Source organism: Calonectris borealis, chromosome 19, assembly GCF_964195595.1.
Source record: "Calonectris borealis chromosome 19, bCalBor7.hap1.2, whole genome shotgun sequence".
Taxonomy (NCBI): Eukaryota; Metazoa; Chordata; class Aves; order Procellariiformes; family Procellariidae; genus Calonectris; species Calonectris borealis.
Window position 1 is genome coordinate 1,234,887 of NC_134330.1, and position 12,605 is coordinate 1,247,491.

The window sequence follows — 12,605 nt, forward strand, 5'->3', positions numbered from 1 at the left end:
CAGCCCCCAGCCTGCCCCGCGGCGGGCGCGGGCTGTCGCCGTGGCAGCCGCGGGGCCGGGCCGGGCGCCGTGAAGTGGCGGGGTCCTCGGAGGCCGCGGGTCCCGTCAGGGTCGGCCGCGGCGCCCGGAGCGCCCCGGGGCCGGCGGGAGGGCCGTGCCCGCGGCGAGGAGAGGCGCTCCGCTCCTGTCGGCGCCGAGGCTCCGTCCCGGGAGATGGCGCAGGCGGCGCTGGGCGCGGCGGGCCTGCACTTCGACGAGCTGAACAAGCTGCGGGTGCTGGACCCCGAGGTGGCGCAGCAGACGGCGCAGCTCCGCGAGGAGTGCAGGGCCTTCCTGGACAGTGAGTCCTCCGCGGGCCGGGCCCCCCGGGGCCGCAGCCGCCTCGCCGGGAGCCGGCCCGCTGCCTGCCCGGACAGCCCCGTTTCCTGACGAGGTGTAGCCGAAATAGCGCCGTGTCTGGGACCCCGCCGGCCCGGCCAGGCGCTCCGCGGTAGCTCGGAGAAGGGTTAGGAGGGCAGAGTGGGGCGCAGAGGGCCGTGGTGACTCTCGTGGGCGCCTAAGGGCGTTTCCCTTTTATAGCCTAGCTAATAGCAAGGAAAACCTTACAATGTGCTTGCTTGCAGTAAACTCTAAAAATAGACGCGCATCTGAAAATTACAGCACGTAGTAGAAGCAGTAGTCTTCTTAGGGGTGTGTCGAATATTACTTGACAATTTTTTTCTTTGCAGGAATAGTAGAATTTCAAAAAATAGTGGGTAGCTTAATTGAACTTGTTGATCAACTGGCAAAAGCTGCCGAAAGTGAGAAGATGAAGGTACTGTGCAATTAATTACTGGCTTGTCATGTGCTCTGTACTGTGCATGAAAAACCAGATCTCTCCCTTCGTCCTTTTACAGCATAAGCAATCCTCTTCTGTCAGTCTGGAATAGGCATTTCCGTGGTAGTTAACATCTGTCTGTCTGCAGTGTGAAAGCATGGGGCCTTTTAATTGGTATTAACATCTAGAAGACTTTTACAGACACACTCAGAGTGTCATATTACTCCTGCATTTAACTGTTGCTGCTTATCTGTATATTTGCACATACATAGAACGTGCATTTTTTAATCACTCCTACGTAGAGCTTTGTCCTCAAGAGGCATGAGAGGCTCTGTGAGGAGGAGGAGAAGGGCTTTCTAAAGACCAGATCAGTGAATGGCTCTGTAACTACCTTTGAAATTTGCTTTATGTATTTCTATGTGACACCCAGTGGTGCGGGTTTTTCACATGTTATTGTGGAAATAGAAATTCGTGTTTAGCACAATTGTAGGTGCTTTTTTCCTTATTTGTTCTGGATTAAAAATTATAATCAGAGCTTGTCTGTCTGTAGGACCAGTCACCAGTGACCAGTCTGTATTTCCAGAGGAGTCAGTGACTTTTGTTCCTTGAGTTTGAAGGAAGTCTCAAATGCCTTAATCTGCCCAACCTCTACAGGGACTGTTTGCCTGTTCCACCAACCATTCAGTATTCAGATGTCACCCCCCTTTATTGTTAGCATGGCTGAAACACTTCAAAATCAACCTGCTAGTAGTGAAAGGGGTTAAAAAAACCAAACAAACCCAATACAACTACATCACTGACCATCCTGTTTCGACAGGCCATTGGTGCACGAAATTTGCTGAAGTCTATAGCAAAGCAACGAGAAGCTCAGGAACAGCAACTTCAGGCTTTAATAGCTGAGAAAAAGATGCAGCTGGAAAGGTAAGTTTTCTATTAAACACTTCTGGGGCATTATGTAGGTTGGAAAGTCGATCTCCCCGTCTGTGCTTGGCTGCAGGACACTGTCTAAGCTTGTTCAAACAATCGGTCTGCAGTGAAGGTGTGTCCTCCGGCACAAAGCACACGTGGAACCATGCAGAGCCACAAGCCTAGAGTTAACTTATGGCCCTGTCTGCCACTCGTCAAGATGGTTCGTCTCTGATGACTTTGTGGCTAAATAAGCATGAGATCACGCAGTTGAGGAAAGAATAAAACCGTAATACAGCGCCACGTGTCTGACCTGTGAAGGCACTTTAGAACGGCAAAGTCTAACTCATGCAGCCACTGCTCCGCAGGTGACTTGCAGACATAGCCTAACGTCCCCTCACGCAGACCTGTGAACGTTGTACTAAACCATCTAACACGGCTGGATGCAGCTGGTAACCATTTGCTTTTTTCTTTCAGATACCGAATAGAGTACGAGACTCTCTGTAAAATTGAAGCAGACCAGAACGAATTCATTGATCAATTCATTTTTCAGAAGTAGAGGATTTTAAGATAAAAACAAACTAACTTGGAAACTTGACCATTCCAGAATCTTGAGAACTTCAAAAATATGCAATTTTTCACTGTGTATGAATGAAGAGATGGTTTCTGCAAATGGAAGTGTCTTTTAGTTCAGTGTGAATTGCACTAAAAGTGGCAATAAGGAGGGCTTTCTAACAGGTGTAAAGACTGTTCTGTCCTTTTGATTTTCTAAAAGTTTTGTACAGTCAGTAGTTCTAATTCAAATTATAGTTGAATTAATACTACTGTTGCTATGTTATGTCTCTCACTTTTTGAAGTGTACAGCTCTTTCAAAGAAATCAAGAAATAAATTATTGTTTTCAGACTTTCTGGATATACCAGAATTGCTTCTGCTATGTTATTTTAGAGTTTAAGAGTTTTCAACTCCCTGGCTAGTCATAGTGATTTTCCTGTATGTAGTATTTTTCACATCTGTGAAGACACAACACAGAAGCAGCAGTAACTTTTATCTATATTGACCAGATTATTTTTTCTACAGAGTTAGGAAAAAACCCCAGAAATCTGTGATTAACAGAATGGATCAATTACAGACACACAAAAAAGTAGAAGATATGGCAGAATTAAGAACTTTAAACTATGCCTGAGGTATGTCCATACAGGTAGTAATACTATAGTAGAATTCTTTCATGGGCATTATTAGTGATAGAACCGCAAACTGATGTGACAAACCATTCGAAGTGTGCAGTGACACCAGGAGTATATATAAACTATAAATACGAATGTGACATTTAAAAACTGAATGCCTGTGATGTAAAATCAAGCCTCCTGTTGAAGTGCAAATAGATGCATTTTATGTCTGTCTTTAGGCAACCAAATATGGAAAGTCTGTGGAAGGTTTAAATTTTATACCAGTGAAGTCCTGAAATATATAGGCAGTGACTGAAAATCCTTTTCAGTGATCTGTAATTTTACACAAGTCTCCAAGTTTGATTCCTGCAGATCAGATTGAGAACTTAAAAAAAAAAACCAACCCACCAGCCCAGAATTTCTATCAGTAGTAGGTTTTATTTATGGTGACTTATGCATATATTTACTGTGTGAACTATTTACAATCTCATGGTCATTTTAAGTTCCTTTTAGTCATTCCCTTGAGATTAATGCATTCAGTTATTTATTTCCTTACTGGAAGTAATTTCATGGAAGAGGGAAACTTACAAATCCTTGTTTACGATTCCGGAAGTTCTTCAAAATCCTCTAGGAAGTACGCCTCATTGTCAAACAAAGTTCACTTTAAGCATTCAGAAACCCAGATTTTGGCACATTTATCACTGATAAGACAGCTCCAATTAATCAAAATCGAAGCAGAGCAAAGGTGAAATTTTAAAGGAAGGGGCGAGGAAGTTACTGTAAGATTTGAAATTACTATATGATATGAAATTACTGTATGATTTGAAATGCTTCAAAAGCATAGCTTTGCAAATCTGTATATAATCAGTTATGGATTTTGCAGAATATACTCTTGGAAGACAAATGCCTTACCTAAGCGGTTTTCTAACAGTCATCTTGGAAAAAGGGAACTTGAAAGAAAAGTATCGGCTGCAGTTCCCCCCCCCCAACACACAGCTACAGGTCAAATGGTTATTTATTTTCCTGTTACAGACGTACCGCACAAAACTGACAGCGGGAGAGGAGCGAGGTCCCTTCACCTGCGTGTGCCCAGAAACCACACGGAATTGCTAATGCAGGCATCTGCCAAAGCGACTTCTGATTACAGGAGAGCTGTAAACTCAAACCAATTCCAGTTCTTCTTGCAGCAGCCAGGTGCTCTGGTAATAGCTGTTGCAGCAACAACGCGAGGCAGATGTTTGGCCCAGAGGGGTACGTCAGCACAGGGTCTGAATCAAAACCAGTATGAGTGTTGTGCTTACAGCTGCTGTAGTGGACTACTTCCTTTTCCTTTTCTCCACGTGGTTATAATGGGGGTTGTAGAGCATGGTAAAAAGAATCAGAAGCGGTATCAGCAAGTACGGCACATATATAGATAGCAGAATTAGGCGCTCGCGTTGCGTCTGAGGTCCCAAATTCTCAGACTTTGAGAAATCGTGGAACAGGATATGCGCAAGGATAGCAAAGAGAGTTGTAGCTACATGGGTGGAGTAGATAATCGCAGGAGTCCTTATCCATTTGCAGCCACCTGTATAGAAGTAAATAGGAAACAATGTTTAAGTATTTTGAAACAAGCAGAATTCAGTGGCTTTAAATTAACAGAACATTAACTGCTATACCTCTGACAGGATGAGCCATAAGTCATGTTATGTAGGTAGCAGAAAAAAACAGGTACCAGTAGCAACCCAGGAAAATTATCTACCTTTAGGGAAATTTAGAATGATGGTGTGATCCTGAAAGTTTTAAAGTAACAAAATGAGGACACGGGCTTGACCCAGAACTTTACCTTCCTCGGAAGCGTGCCAGATGTCAGAAGTTGATGCTGGTTACATATAATGGCTGCAGTGGAAAAGGGCCTATAGCCATGGTTTTTGTTTCTGACAGGCCTTATTCTATGCTGCTTTCTCAGATAAAACTTGCCATGAAAATAGCACAGCACTCTACTCCACGTGGTACGTCCCTATAATTGCTTAAGACTGATAAATAAACTTTCTCTGCTATACAGAAAGCAAGTGTTATGCAGAAATGCTGCACAGGACATATTCTTACACTTGTTTCATACCAACCTTTTAAGAAGGCGTAAACTGCAACGGGGAAGAAAGGCATTTGGAAGAAAGCTTCGCAATATATAAACGCCTTAAACCACTCTGGGGGCTGGAGCATCATGGGGTCTCTAAAGGTGGCTGCATACCACTGTAACAACTCTGTCAGCTTTAGAAAAAGAACAACAGATTAATACACTGAACATCAACAGGGGAAAAACTGTGACCCTCATCTGGCGGTCAGACGAAGCCATCGTTGCAGTGGGAAAATACGTGCTCTCATCCTGGTACACAAGGCTTCATACCGCAATTCAGTTTTAACAGGGGCTACATTTCTGAAGTCTTTAAAGTGATGAACCCTTTCCATTAAGTATATGTTAAATTTGCACTACAGGCAATTTTAGGATTACTACGGCATTAAGTGCAGTTGCTTTCCAAAAACTATTTCTGAAATGTCATTTCTTACCAGAAAAAACCCAAACGACAAAAGATCCGCACCGTGGCATTAGCAGATGTTGAAGAACTCTTGTACTTCCCTCTTTCTGACCCCCCCGTTGCCAGCTGAGGTGGGCTCAGCCTTGCAAACACCGCTAGGCACTGGCTCCTCTAACCAGGAGCTGTGACCCAGCCAGGTCTCCCCCAGGCGAGAGGCGCGGGGGCCTCCTGCAGTCCGGGAGCGATCGCCAGAGCACGGGGTTCTGGCTGCTGCTGCTCGAACAGCCTGGCCTAAGAACTGTGGCTTGGCGAGTTGCAATTAGTTTCCATGACAGAAATGTAAATTCCAGCATGCCTTTAAGGTGGACTTTGAACGGAAAGATAGGTATTGAGATTTGCTAGTTAATTATTTATTACAAATGGTTTCTATAATGGAGGAATTCTACAGGCAATTCTAATGGCAAAAATCAAATTCATTAATCGTAAAGCTTGGATAGGAAGTTATGGCTGATCTCATCCTGATGGTGAGAGTTGAATTGATTATCTTCTATCCAACTATTATTTTAATTGACCTTATCATGTTTATTGTCTTCTAAAAGTTTATTCAAAACCCACCAAAGCAGAGATTTTTACTAATAAATCTGGTTGCTAGTATGCCTGCTTCTGCAGCGGTAACAATTTGCTTTTATGTTTTTGGCAGGAGTAGGGGTGAAAATCAGGCTCCCAGAGCGCCCAAGGCAGCGACAGCCGCACTGGGGGCACGTGGCAGCACGCGCAGCGCTGCCGGCATCCTTAGGGCGTTAATGCAGTACGTGACAGGTAAGGCGGCAGGTACGTTCCGACGCAAACTGGTTGTATAGTGCCAGTTCGCTTTCCTCTACCTGCAAAATACACAACACACCACACCGGGGGGATTATCATCCACACCATCAGTTCGTCAGGGACTTCTCATGCGCACCCCTGCGACTGTGGGCATTTAAATGGAAAGGTGCAGCCACATCTGAGTTACACATTTAAAAAAAAAATCAGTCACAGCTGCTAAACGTGCTGATAAACAATCACATTTATTGTCCTTCCCAAATGAATGACTTGACTGGAAATATAAGTCATCGTGTAGGTAGCAAGTATTGAGTTGTTTTTAAATCCTGTTTCATTTGAGGAATGTTACTGCATGTTTTTCTCCCCCCTTATCTCTCCATGCTAGATTTCGTAAAGAAATGCCACAGGATGCATTAAACCAAGCAGAGGGCTCCGCACACATTCGCTTCTCTTCAAAACCCTCGCGCCCAGTAAGGCCCCGGCCCCGGCCCCGGCCCCGGCCCCGGCCCCGGCCCCGGCCCCGGCCCCGGCCCCGGCCCCGGCCCCGGCCCCGGCCCCGGCCCCGGCCCCGGCCCCGGCCCCGGCGGCTACTCACGCCCCGCGGGCGGAGGCCGGCGGGCAGCAGCGCCGGCAGGTCGACCAGCAGCGTGATGGGGATGTGCGAGAGGAAGTAGAGCGCGAAGAGCCGCTCCCGCCAGCGCGGACCCGCCGCCATCGCCGCGCCCCGCCCCGCCGCTGCAGGGCGGCTGCGAGAGCCGCGGGAGGGCGGGAGGAGGAGGAGGAAGAAGAGGAGGGGGAGGAGGAGGAGGAGGAGGGGCCGGGGCCGGGGCCGGGGTGCCCCGTTCCCCCCCCCGCAGCCCCGGGACCCTCCCTAAGCCGTTTCAGCCCGCGGCACCGAAAAGCAGGTTCTGTGCCCGCTGCTGCAGAGCAGCCGAGCCGCCGGGCGCAGCCTACTCCGTTGCCCTGTTTTTCCGTGGTTTGTACCCATTTCCCCCGTCCGGGCAGGAGCAGAAGGTAGAAAAAAGACACACCGACAAGTAACTTCCTCTTGTACAACCATTTCTGACAGGCCAGGCTCTCTTCCACAAATCGTATAGCTACGAGATTTAAAGATGTCTTTTCCTCTTAATTTTGCATCTAGGATGGAGCTGGGGAAAAACCAGTTTCTTTGCTCCTACTAGCGTGGCTTCCACTAACGAGCTTAAACAGTCACCGCAGCGAGTTACAGCATAATCAGCATAATTCAGTGGGTCTGATTCCATCCTTTATTGAGCACAGAAGTTGTCCAAGGTGTACACGCAGATTATATTATAATTATCTGCTTGGATTCCAGTTTCCCCCATTTATCAGTGTCACAAACAGTTTTAAAGTAACCATACCTGAGCAGGATTACAGAAGTACAGTGAACAGAATTTTCTATCAAGTTACACTTGACAGAAGAATTTTAAAAAGTTACAAAGAACAAACAGTTCAAGGATCTCAAGATACTCTGTTACTAAAACAAATAAAGGGTAAAAAAGATGATTAGAAAAAATTGCTACCCAGTAAATATTAAAACCGTCTGTTCAGGCTGGTGAGTGTTCATACCCTCCCAGCAGGTCAAATAGTAAAGTCCCAAATACGCCACTAATAAATTGGCTGACGGAGAAAAGCACTTCGTAACTTTCATAAATTAATTGATTTGAACCAGTCAATGATATTTCACCACACATCAGGAAATGGATTTTAGCAACTTACTTTTCCATAGCTGATCTTGTTTAGCTCCTTTGCATCACCTTCAAGATGTACACACAAAGAGATTAGGCCTTCTAATATTTGGATGTTCCTTCGACAATTTGTGAATAATTTTGAAGTTATTCTTTGCACTCACTACTTCTGTACTCTTCTCAAGGCACAATTAATAGAAGGAGATGCAGAAGCTACATTTAGAGAGCTTAAAGCTTATGATTACAACCTGTCATTCATTCGACATTGGTACCAACAAAGCTTAAAACTGATTAAAACGCACCGCTGAAAACCACAAGCCAGATTTTAACCTCATCGGCAAAGAGAGAAGCTCTCTTGATGACCTCACGTGTAGATCACTCTGTATACATGTGTGCTTTCACTTTAGAAACAGAACTCTCTGTCAAAGACAACTCGTAAGAGGTCTCACTTTCATTGTAATTGATTTACATTAAACATGTAAAATGCAGTTGAAGCTACAGAAAACAATACCATAATTGGTTTTTATATATATTTGCACACACAGTTTCAGTTACACATTTGTGCCAATTTCAGTTACTCATTCTGCACAGTGCCTTGCCCACATTCGTATGAAGACACGCGGAAAGGTATATGTCCAAAAGACATTTTATTCTTTTTATGATTATGAACGAGATTAACCCATGGACCTCTAGCAATTAGCTCCAAAAATTACACTGATGCACAAAGTGGTCTTTGCCAGTTGTGTCATTACGTGCTCGTACCCCGACAAAACTGTGTCACAATGAGAAGTCCCAACAAGAGAACTGCCCATTTGTACCGTAGTCTTACGCTGAAGGAGAACCTAATGAGCAAAGTAAAAATGGCATTGAGTTAATGGCGCCTACTTCAGCAACAGGCAACCACGAAGCGATAATGACACCACTGTCACCAGTTCTAAAACATGTTAAAATCCAGCTCATAACAGCATGGAGACTTTTAAGAAGAGGTTTGAAGAAGAGGCATGTACATGAGTCACGAACAGTACCTGTGCCAGCCCTGGGAAGAGAGCACATGCTGAGAAGGCTTATCAGTTTATTTCTTGTGAGGTCCAGAGGCTCGAACTATATAGTTCAATTTGTTTGATCTTTAAGAAGGTTATACTCATAGAACACGAACTTTTCCAGTCATATTCTGCAACACCACTGCACGTTGGATTCTTTGCATTACGACTACAGAAAAATGAAAGCATTTGTGTCAAAAAAAATGACATGAACTTTGCAAATTAAGTAAAATCCATCTTTGACTGGATGTCTTTCAACCTCCCAATAAAGTGCAATTCAATTGCTTGTTTTGATTTACTCAGCAAGTTTTGCCTTTATCCAGGATCAAGCTTAAAGCGTAAATGAATGTTTTGTTCAAGAATTCATATATATGTGCATATATATGCATAATGTGTGTGTGTATGCATGTGAGCGTACAAATCAAAACCATGCCCAAAACAAGATGTTATAAACTCTTTTTACTTGTATTCTTTTAGACAGTATTTAAATCAAGATTGTAACAACTTATTCTTAAATAAAGGTGGGAGATCAGACAGGAAATAAAGATAACACCGCTTCTTTTTCAAATGTCACATTTAATGTTTTCACCACTGTACTTCAAATCTACATTTTACAAAGTGACCAGCAAGTGTGCCACATTAACTGACCAACCTCTGAGATTTTACCTTTCATACCAGTGTCTTCTTGGGCTCTTTTAATTAAACACGTTTCTCATTCAAATGAATTGAAATGCTTCAGTTGGTTTTATTCTCAGGAGCCTCATAAAAAACAAAGATATTGCACCATCTTTGTTCAGTTATTCAATGTTTGTCTCTTTCACAGCAAATAATTACTTCATTGAAGTTAAAACTTCCAAACATAACTTACTAATAGTCTCCAATTTCAGCTCAGATCACTCTTGTTGAAAATACTCTGCTAAATACAGATAACTTACAATAACTTTAACAGTTAATTGTCCATAACAAACACCACGGTTTTTCTCCAGACCAATGCTCAAATTTTAAGACCACCCTTTAGTATTTCTTTGTACAGGTGAAAAACAGTCTTCAATTTTCTAGTCTTGTTTTAAATATAAAAGTTGGAAGGGACATTCAAGTTTCAAGTCTCCACACTGAACTTAAAAAAAAAAAAAAATCATGTGGAGGTAAACAAACCAAGTTGTATACTCCAGGAGGTAGAGGCCTTCAATTTGTGTTCATATATACATATGCACAGAATTCAGTGTTCCAACAGAAAAAGAATTAGCCAAAAAGTAATAAAAGTTATTTACTACTGTGACATTTCAAGACTTCCACAGCTTTGCCTAAAGACACGAACACAATTAACATAATTCCCTATGTGCTTTTTTTTTCCTTTTCTTTTTTTTTTTTCTCTCAACTGTCCAGTGCAGGAAAAAGTTCTCACAAAATTTCACAGACCTAAAATGTGCAAGCTAGTTTCTCTCTATACAGCAATGATGTCAGGGATCTCTGAAATTAGCCCATAAATGAAATTATTTACACACATAGAAGATGCATGCTGGGGGGTTTTATGTAAGAAAGAGCAGAAAAACTTCTAATAAAAATAGATTAAATATATATATATATTTATACTGGGTAAGGAAACAGAAGTTTAGTCTCTCCTAGTCACAAACTCATTCTCTCTACTCACAACATTTGATTTTTAGAACAGCACACATCACCATCACAGCTCTAGTGAGAAGCTATTTATAGGATTTGATCATCAGGTGACATGCCCACTTACTGTGGTCACTGTCATCTGACGTGACTTCATGATTGGTCGCAGTCAAGTTTTCTGTATTCCTTAGTTTTAGAAAACCCAAAATCTTCAGGAATGGCTCAATATCAAAATGTATGTCTATCTTTTTGTACAATCTCACTTCAATAAAAAAAAAAAAGAAAAAGAAAAAAGAAAAAACCTCCCCAAATTTGGTTCAATTCTGTTTGTTCTGAGCTGAGCCATCACAGCTGCACTAGAATTCATAAAACACGTGCAACTCTGGGTAAAATATTTTCTTCTAAAAGCACAACCACTTTACAAGATTAAAAGTCTAGTACATTTCTAAATATTATTCATATTGTACAAGTAGTGGTTGTTAATTTAAAACTTCATTAGTAAAATTACAGTACAAGCATGATTAACCTCCAGAATTGCAAATCCCAGACTCCAGTGGAAAGCTACATTACATCTTCAGTAGTATATTATCTTCCACTTTATTCCCAAACCAGTGGAGATGGCGGCATCTCAGATGGTTGAGCAACCGTGGAACTAGAATGCAGGTGATACAGAAAATCAGTGTTCATTTGCAGTAGCTAATAGGCAAGAAAGTTAATGCTCAACCAGTAAGCAAACATTTCAAGGAAAACAGAAAAACCCTACCAAAACCAAACCAACACCACCCAAACCACCCCAGGACCAACAGTTAACAACACTGACAACAAGTATTTCGCTATACTTTATCTACTTATTTTCTTAACCGTTCTTCATCTATCAGTCATTAATTTTAATGTTTTTACAGTGGAATTCTACAATCAGAATGCAACTTGTCAATCTTTCAATTCTAACTTTTAGTCTGACTTCTGTACTTTTACACAAAAATATTACTTGAAACTTTTGCACATTTTACTTAAGTTCTAGAAGAATTCGTGAAAGTATTTTTAAAATGTAACCCTACATGTCCTTAAGGTATTTTTTTGCAGAAGTTATCTATGGGCCTTTCCTACTCTCAGAAACTTAAAACATAAAAACATTTTGGATGTGTGAATTCTGTACTACTAATAAATGTGAATTAATATCAGATGTGATTACATACAGTTACCTAATAAAGCTCTTAAAAGCAGCAGACTGAGGGTTGATGCAGAGAGGCACTCTGTTTCCTTTCTGCTGTTCCAAAATGAACTGATGAATTATTTCTGTACATAGAGGAAAAATAAAAAACACCATACCATTAACACTTTTTGCTTCAGTAAAATGCAATGTAGACTGGAGGAAAATACAGCTTCCTTTACTGAAAGAACATTTTAGGAAGGATAAAAGAACTCCAGCTTCCCTAAATCTAATCTGATGCCATACCTCGTAGCATAAATTCACACAGAACTCTTATATGCACAGTGAAATAGATGTATATAAAATAAAACCCTAATCACCACTGAAATACCGAACTGATGATAACCAGTTATAAATTAAATCCCAATTTTAGGGTGTAACTTTTTGAAAACCAAAGAATTTTCAACTTGAACTTGATTTGCAAATACCAAGAACACAGTTCTATTACTCAGTCCAGTTTGATTCATGAATTCAGTTACTACCACCAAGCACAAAACTGCCACTTGAAATCATTAAAACAGAAAAGTACATTTTTGTTGTTGTTGTCAGACAAAACATCTTCTCATACACATGGGTGCACCCCCCCCCCGAAAAACAGAGCCTGTGGTTTGGCAATGGGCTGCTCCTCTATAAGCAGCAGCAGGGGTTGCCAGCACAGAGCTCCATAGGCCCGGATGGTACGTTAGAGGCAACGTGCTGGAGTCTGCATTGCTGTCAGCAAACTTTAAAGGCAGCTTTTAGAACAACAGATTCCAGAGAAGACAGCAGATCTATGTGCAGCTCTGATGGCCAAAGAGAGGAGGGAAA

General features: G+C 42.3%; 3 protein-coding genes across 8 annotated transcripts in view; 1 reads left to right on the forward strand and 2 right to left on the reverse strand.

Moving 5' to 3' along the window:
* Positions 1-38: 38 nt before the first annotated feature.
* IFT20 (intraflagellar transport 20) lies at positions 39-4,070 on the forward strand. 3 transcript variants are annotated; one of them, XR_012676530.1, is made up of 6 exons: positions 49-340; positions 729-814; positions 1,635-1,738; positions 2,201-2,461; positions 2,802-2,908; positions 3,923-4,070. XR_012676530.1 is itself a non-coding variant. In XM_075168231.1 (4 exons), exons 1-4 carry the CDS (start codon positions 214-216, stop codon positions 2,280-2,282), a joined length of 399 nt encoding a protein of 132 aa, XP_075024332.1. In that variant the 5' UTR covers positions 49-213; the 3' UTR covers positions 2,283-2,627. The 3 variants fall into 3 exon arrangements, 2 of the variants coding, with proteins under 2 accessions (XP_075024334.1, XP_075024332.1); XM_075168231.1 differs by lacking the exons at positions 2,802-2,908; positions 3,923-4,070 and having other exon boundaries at positions 2,201-2,627; XM_075168233.1 differs by lacking the exons at positions 1,635-1,738; positions 2,201-2,461; positions 2,802-2,908; positions 3,923-4,070 and adding an exon at positions 1,368-1,591 and having other exon boundaries at positions 39-340.
* TMEM97 (transmembrane protein 97) lies at positions 3,888-9,277 on the reverse strand. Its single transcript, XM_075168230.1, has 3 exons — positions 6,821-9,277; positions 4,996-5,140; positions 3,888-4,457 (listed from the first exon to the last, which is right to left on the reverse strand). The coding sequence occupies exons 1-3, from the start codon at positions 6,938-6,940 to the stop codon at positions 4,207-4,209; spliced, it is 516 nt and encodes a 171-aa protein (XP_075024331.1). The 5' UTR covers positions 6,941-9,277; the 3' UTR covers positions 3,888-4,206.
* Positions 9,278-9,527: 250 nt separating this feature from the next.
* Positions 9,528-12,605, reverse strand: part of NLK (nemo like kinase) — a 65,375-nt gene continuing 62,297 nt past the window's right edge. For 3 of the 4 annotated variants that reach the window (XM_075168226.1, XM_075168228.1, XM_075168227.1), the window contains exons 11-12: positions 11,791-11,884; positions 9,528-11,240 (exon numbers count right to left, since the gene is read on the reverse strand). In XM_075168226.1, coding sequence (XP_075024327.1) covers positions 11,186-11,240; positions 11,791-11,884 — 149 coding nt within the window. In that variant the 3' untranslated portion in view covers positions 9,528-11,185. Of the gene's footprint in view, positions 11,241-11,784; positions 11,885-12,605 lie in introns of all 4 variants that reach the window. The other variant, XM_075168229.1, reaches the window with a different exon arrangement.

Excerpts from the sequence above, each read along its gene's own strand:
- IFT20 (XM_075168231.1), top strand. The coding sequence starts at position 214 with ATGGCGCAGGCGGCGCTGGGCGCGGCGGGCCTGCACTTCGACGAGCTG. Across the intron at positions 815-1,634 it reads CCGAAAGTGAGAAGATGAAG|GCCATTGGTGCACGAAATTT; the intron begins GTACTGTGCAAT and ends CTGTTTCGACAG. Across the intron at positions 1,739-2,200 it reads AAAAAGATGCAGCTGGAAAG|ATACCGAATAGAGTACGAGA; the intron begins GTAAGTTTTCTA and ends TTTTTCTTTCAG.
- TMEM97 (XM_075168230.1), bottom strand. The coding sequence starts at position 6,940 with ATGGCGGCGGGTCCGCGCTGGCGGGAGCGGCTCTTCGCGCTCTACTTC. Across the intron at positions 5,141-6,820 it reads CCGGCCTCCGCCCGCGGGGC|CTGACAGAGTTGTTACAGTG; the intron begins GTGAGTAGCCGC and ends CTTTTTCTAAAG. Across the intron at positions 4,458-4,995 it reads AGTTTACGCCTTCTTAAAAG|GTGGCTGCAAATGGATAAGG; the intron begins GTTGGTATGAAA and ends ACTTCTATACAG.